General features: G+C 37.0%; 1 protein-coding gene across 6 annotated transcripts in view; it reads right to left on the reverse strand.

Moving 5' to 3' along the window:
- LOC143033450 (uncharacterized) overlaps positions 1-7,500 on the reverse strand; it is a 622,033-nt gene that overhangs the window by 8,652 nt on the left and 605,881 nt on the right. For all 6 annotated transcript variants that reach the window (XM_076198912.1, XM_076198908.1, XM_076198910.1 and 3 more), the window contains one exon: positions 4,843-4,994. In XM_076198912.1, coding sequence (XP_076055027.1) covers positions 4,843-4,994 — 152 coding nt within the window. The remainder of the gene's footprint in view (positions 1-4,842; positions 4,995-7,500) is intronic.

A 7,500-nucleotide genomic window follows, 5' to 3' on the forward strand; every position in this document is an offset into this window, starting at 1 on the left:
GGTTTTAAGGTCCGGACTCACTAGAACTCCCAAGTCTCTCTCGCACTCAGTTTTCTCTAAAAGCGTGTTATCTAAGCTGTACATATTTTTGGGGTTGTGTAGCCCTACGTTTAACACGCTACACTTAGAGATATTGAAGTTCATTTGCCATTTCACCGACCATGTGAACAATTTGTTAAGATCATCCTGCAGAATCTCTGTGCCGTCTCCTGACCTAATTAGGTATCCTATTTTAGTGTCGTCCAAAAACTTACTAACATCACTATTGATCCCATCGTTTAAGTCGTTTATGTACATAATGAACAACAAAGGACCCAAAACCAAGCCCTGGGGGACCCCACTAGTAATATTGCCCTACCTACATTTTACTCCATTTATGGCGACACGCTGTTTTCTATTACTAATCCAAGCTCTAATCCATTCTAACATTTTTCCTCCTATGCCATGGGCTTTGATTTTATTTAGTAGTCTCTGGTGTGGCACCTTGTCGAACGCTTTGCTAAAGTCAAGGTAAATAACATCGTAATTATCATTGTTATCTGACGCCTAATATACTTTAGTGTAAAAGGATAGAAGATTAGTCACACATGACTTACCCTTGGAGAAACCATGCTGTGAATCACGAATTATGTCTTCCCATGTGTCCTCTGAGTCTATTTACTATTACTGATTCAAGCATTTTTCCTATAACCTATGCCAAACTGACTGGCCTGTAGTTGCATATATACGATCTATCTCCCTTCTTAAAAAACAGGAACAACGTTTGCTTGCCCTTTGGGGAAGGCCTTATATATAAAGTTAAAGATCATTGGACTAAAAAAAAAAAGCATTACGTTACTGCAAAGCTCACGTAGGATTTGCATATGTCCTCTCGGGGGATTCCTTTGGAGCACGCTATGTTAGAATTAATGGAGGAAAGATATAGAAGAACAGATCTATATTTTCATTCTCCTGGACATATTATAACTAAAAGAAGTGAGTTACCATATCCATAAGAAACGACCATAAGGGCGATTACAGTGACAGAGAGTTGACAGTGGGCAACAGAGAGAAAGCAGTGGGGGACGACAAGAGTCAAAAGGGATTCAGAGGGCGACATTGGCAGCAGCCAGGGATAGAACACACGCATTAAAACGTCTCCGAAGAAACAAAACAATATCTGCAAACAAAACTCAAATAACTACTCACGAAATCCAAGCAACATACGGAACTAAGGACTGCACGCAAATTCCCACGTTGGTACGAGGACGAGCTAGTGAAAGATAGTAACGACTACAAGGAAAAAGATGGTGCGTTGCTCTGGTATGCGCCTGTAAAGGTTGAGGAACGACTACAAGTTGAAGAGAAGCAATCGATTCAAATCGACATCAACAGAGAAGGTAGAAATTCACATGTATTATATTTGTAATGATAGTTAGAATGACCATGGAAGTTCTCCGTCATGAGATTATTACCTCAGTCAAAAGTCCCAAATTTTTCGGGGGAAGAAAATTGTGACTCTCTGTGGTCCCCTCTCACTACTCTGTTGTTGTCTATATGGGCCGTCTTTATTTCGTGTTTTACTTTTTACTTTCCTTTTACCGCTGTCTTTGTTACGTATGATTAGCTATTCACTATTTTCTTCTGTAGGCCCCATGCCTCAGATCATCCCGACTTAGTCAAGTTCCACTTGGTATATGTAGGAGAGGGGTATTTAAAAGGTTGAGATATTTTCCTTTATTTTCTTCACGAATTCTTCTACAACGTGATTCTCTTAGATACACCAGAGGACTCCCATCAGAAATCTTCATTTTGGGTACTAGGTCAGTTCTGCAATGACGTCATGATTTCTTTAGTCCAATGAATTCCAATTTCATATCTAAGAACCTCTCCTAAGGGCGTGATCTTACAATTGTGAACCAATTGAATTTTCTCCTCCTCACCCTTTCTCCAATTAGAACAGTTGTTACAATCTCGTATGCAATATTGCTTACTCAAGCAATCTCGAAATCAATGCACACACTGACTTAGTTTACATATTGTTACATCAGCATAAAAATGAACATTATACAGCAATGAAATCGGGTCCCCGGCGACTGTTTGTAAACATTAGACAGAGAGCGAGCTTGTGCAACTCCTTCGCTTACGAACTGTTGTTTATCAAACACCCAACTCATAAAAATGAAATTCTCGCCACCTACCCCTCTATCTACCTCATTTGTCTACCTATATCTACGAGCCTCATCTATGAGCTTTTTACAAAAATACAATATGGTTAAATAGATTCATTAACGTAATTGATACACTAATAGTGAAAAAATAGATGAGAAAAAGAAGATAGAAACCTTAAAATAAAATTTAGATCCTGAGAAGGGTAGGACTAGGCTCATAATAAAGTTTCCAGCATATAGAAAATATAAATAAATATGAAAACTATAAGAGATTATTTATTAAACACTTCAAATCAAAGTGTGATCAGGATCCTATCAGGTCTTTGGTTAGAATGATAAAGACAATAAAAACAAATTAAACAAACACATAATATTCAGCATAAATAGACAGGTGGTCTAAGGACATGATTTCTATGTTGAAGGACTCAGATTGGATAAAAGTAGATCTAGTGACAAGTTAATAATTTCTCACGCTACTAAGTTAATAGCTTTGCAATATTAATATACAAAAGTGACGAGGTGACTGCAGAAAAACTATACAGGGACCTTAAAGAAACAATGGACTTAGGGAAGATAGACTATCTTTTACAGAGCTATCAAGAAAGTAAAGCAATTAGTCCACATCTCATAACATTAAGAGTACAACAACAGAAAGAAACCAGGAACTCTAGTAGTAATTATAGAAACAGAGGATCTGAACATAGAATTAGAAGCACTTCAAGGAATGTAACAAATGGGGAGTGTAGGACGTTATTATGAGATCATTTGTTGGAACTGCAAATATGAGGGTCATGATGAGTATCATTGTAGAAACTCACCTTTCTGTTTGTATTACAATAGAGTAGGACATAGAACACAGAATTGTAGAGGAATGCTAAATTTTCGTATTCACCAGAAACAAGAAGAAACACCTCAGACACAAAATAAAAGACCATTACAGAGCTAACTCGAGAGCAACAAACATATATTACAGTGTACTGGACAGTGGTGATAAAGAGAACACAAGATAAAAGATTAAATTTACTATAACAATAGGAAGGACCTCTGTAGAACCCATCATTGGGGGTAAAACATCCAATAGACCTATCCAAATATTTATTGATACGGGATCTGTTGTAAATGCTTTAACCAGTAAAGTGCTTAAGAAGCTAAAACCGAAAGTGAAAATCTTGGAGCCAATACATTACTCATTACAAGGAGTAACAGGAATCAGTTAAGAAAAATAGGTAAGACTGAGCTAGATATCATTTTGTATGAAAACTAGCACTTGTATATTATAGTGATAGCTGTAGAAGAATCTGTCTTCCCAGGATATTTATTGATAGGACTTGCAACAATGAGAAAAAAGGGCATGATCATATGTCCGGCTGAGCTAGTGATCTTAATGAAATCACTGTTAATCCCATTTTTAAATCAACCCGACTTGGAATCAGTATCTATGATATGAGAACCTATTGAGATATATGTGGAAAATAATAATGATAGATCGGATAGTAGTGGGGCAGAGTGGTCTATTCAAGAACAGATAACACAAAAAAAAGACACTCATAGTGATCACAACTCAGGTGTTCAAGAAATCCTAGAAACTAATATGAAGCCATCAACTCCAAATGGTGCCTTTCTAAATGTGGAAGGTAGCATAATAAAGTCGACATTATTGTACTCCAAAGCAATTAACCGAGGAAAAGTGCAGTTCAAAGGAGTCACTGTACACTCCGAATTTTTAACCTCTCCAGAATCAATTAGGATAAAAGGTTTGGAAGTGGACTCCGGATTTATCAGACACACATGACCAAGGCAGAAATGTTAGTGATTAATACCTTGAATAAAGTCATAGTCTTAAAAAAAGTTACACAAATAGGATATTTTCAAATCTGTCAAAGACCCATTAAGATTTTAAACGAGAGTTCTGAAGAAGTGGAATTACCTATTTCACCAATCTGTTCAATTCAGGAAGAAATAGATTTGGAGGAGAAATATATAAGTCAAATAGGACCTACTTGTTGTTTTGAGTTAGAATTAATTTTAAACATCATCTCATTTTAAATCCCTGTACTCAACGTATTTATATGCCTACCTACAATTTACCACATTCCAAGCTAGCCAGTGTAGATCAATTTTTCTCTGATACGTTATGGCAGGATGTCATAGAACCCAGTCAAAGAAAATAGAACTTACTATTCATTCTGGTGCCAAAACCAGATGGTACCATGCGTTAAGTTAATGACTATAGGAAATTTAATAAATAGAAAATACCTGATCGACTATCAATACCGGTAATAGCAGATATACCTCGTAGTTTGGGAACCGAAAATAGGTACTTTCGCATTAAAGATATCAAATCAGCATTCTGGTAGATAGAGACGCATAAAGATTCTCGAGATTATATAGCATTTTCTACTACAGCGAGGCACTACGGATTCAATACTGGATGAGTTGTTAGGTAACACAGCCAGTGTATTTCTATATGATAATAACGATTTGTTTTACCTATGATAAAGTTGAAAATATATCAGAAGGTAGGAAATACATTTCAAGACTTAGATTATTAAAAATATAGGTTCTCACAGTGCAAAAAGAGATTGGTCTCTCACCCTCACCCCACCCCCCTCTTGGGAAAAAAAAAACACTGCCAAAGAACTTCTGTCTATCCCATGTGACTCCTCTGCCCCAGTAAAATTTCAGAACTTACCCTCTTTTGGCGAAGTTGGTCCACTGTGTCATGATGAGTTCCGAGAGGAAAACTTCTTCCCGCGTGTAGGTTTTCGGGAAGTGGCTGATACCATCCACCAAAGGGGCTCCGAAGACGTAGGGTAGTTCCTCACCGTGGATCGCCCCATGGTCCTTTCAAAAGGTGGAAGATGTGAAAGTTGAGTGAGAGAGTGTGTGAGTGCGTGTGTGTGTGTGTGTGTGTGTGTGTGTGTGTGTGTGTGTGTGTGTGTGTGTGTGTGTGTGTGTGTGTGTGTGTGTGTGTGTGTGTGTGTGTGTGTGTGTGTGTGTGTGTGTGTGTACGTGCGTGTGTAAGTGCGTGCGCTTAGAGAATTACAGGGTTTGATTATTTGAAATTATTCACTGTGTAACCAGTTACTGAGTAGAAACAATACCCGTCTGCCAATGAAAAAATCGTCTGGCGATGGTAAGAAAAAAAAGGGTTAACCGAAAAAAGCACCTTTTTTTTTTTTTTTTTTTTTTTCTCAAGATGAGGCACCTCCAAAGGTAACGAAAATATAAGTTGTCTTCATAGTATGTTGTGTCATCATGCTCGTGCTGTGTACTATCCCGTACTTAGAATATGTATTGTGAAAAGGCATAATTCTTTGTAGTATAAAGATGGATTTTTAAAGATTAATTGCCAAAGGTAATGAATATAATGATATACCACTATGAGGTCTATTGAAATATTACTTCTAGTCTGGGTATGTGAACATTTAATGTTTTGTGTCTTGTATGTCTTGCAATAGGTTTTGCTTATTGGTGTGCATTGATAGGATAATCAAGCCCTTGTCTTTGCTGGATAATAATGTATGGAAATTATATCGCGGTATATGTAAAAAAAATGTGGCGTAAGGATTCAAACAACAGGCTTCAATCATACCCGCTGGTGACATAATCAGAAACGTGTAGGTCTTGTTTCCTCGACGCAAGTGACTGTATTGCACGTCCCTTCGATTCTTAGCTGTGTTTGTAACCTATCCCAACAGTAGTAGTGTACTGGGCAAAGAAAATTACTTTGGCTGTAGTTACACGCCTTTTGGTGTATGCTCCTCACTACACCGATTTTTCATATATAGATCAAATGATATGTAATCCATATTATCCAAATTATATCACGTCCCTTTGATTCTTAGCTGTGTTTGTAACATATCCCAACAGTAGTAGTGTACAGGGCAAAGAAAATTACTTTGGTTGTAGTTACACGCCTTTTTGAGTATGCCCTTCACCACACCAATGTTTCAGATATAGATCAAAAGATATGTAATCCATGCATAATATATTTGGCGACTTCAATATACAGTATTATTTGCCTCATGTGAACCTAATACACTCACAGCGACCAATTATCAGCGACTGATAACCCAAACGTTGACATTTGTAACAATCAATATGATTGGTTGATCTGTTCTTGACTGTGTTATCTATCGAAGATAGATATTCATATATGATCTGCTCTTGACTTTGTTATTTATCAAAGATAGATATTCATATAAATTACTTAACCAGTTGTAATTTTCTACCACCCCACTGTGACTAAGTTTTCCAGTCTAATTCACAACATGCACATTTGACCATTTATAATGTAGAGCAGTATTCATCATGATTTGCTTATCTATTTTTGACCAGTGAACTATGGTAAGGGAAAGGGAGTATGGTAAGCACAATACTGAAAGTCAAGCATCAGATCAAAAGCTTGCCTGTGCTCACTCCCAAGCAAAAGGATGACATTACCATGAACTATCAGCATCTAGTGTTCGCCTGTTTATGTGTAACAAAGAATAATGCAAGAAATATAGAGATATCTGTAATGCCAATGTGTGTGTGTGTGTGTGTGTGTGTGTGTGTGTGTGTGTGTGTGTGTGTGTGTGTGTGTGTGTGTGTGTGTGTGTGTGTGTGTGTGTGTGTGTGTGTGTGTTTGTGTGTGTGTGTGTGTGTGTGTGTGTGTGTGTGTGTGTGTGTGTGTGTGTGTGTGTGTGTGTGTGTGTGTGTGTGTGTGTGTGTGTGTGTGTGTGTATGTATAAATATATATATATATATATATATATATATATATATATGTATATGTATATACATATATATATATATATATAAATCTTCATGACACGATCGGCTAAGTCACTATCACTTGTCACGTGCTAGCGCAGGTTCGAGTCCTTGGTTGTGCACGTATCAATTTCTGCATATATGCCTCCTCGAGTTTCTCAATGTTGATGGCTTAGAATTAAAGTGAATTGTGGTTGATAAATGTAAAGCTGTTCACTGGGACCTATTCAGTGTTGTAAGAACGCTTTCCCGCTTTGTATACTTACATGGTGGAGATGGGTTGAACGTAAAATTTCTTGTACGTGTATGTAACTCAAGTATACAAATATATAAGAAAATTTGCGCTCAACTTACATATCTCTTGATTGTGCAATCGTTTAGGTTACTATCACCTGTCACATGCGTGCGTAGGATCGACTCTTTGGCTGTACCACGTTTCAATTTATGCATGTACGCCTCTTCGATTTTCTCGATGTTGATGGCTTAGAATTAAAGTGAATTATGGTTCATATACGTATATATATATATATATATATATATATATATATATATATATATACATGTATGTATGTATGTATGTAGGTGTGTATAT

The sequence above is a fragment of the Oratosquilla oratoria genome, chromosome 15 (assembly GCF_046742065.1).
Source record: "Oratosquilla oratoria isolate Oo_2021 chromosome 15, ASM4674206v1, whole genome shotgun sequence".
Taxonomy (NCBI): Eukaryota; Metazoa; Arthropoda; class Malacostraca; order Stomatopoda; family Squillidae; genus Oratosquilla; species Oratosquilla oratoria.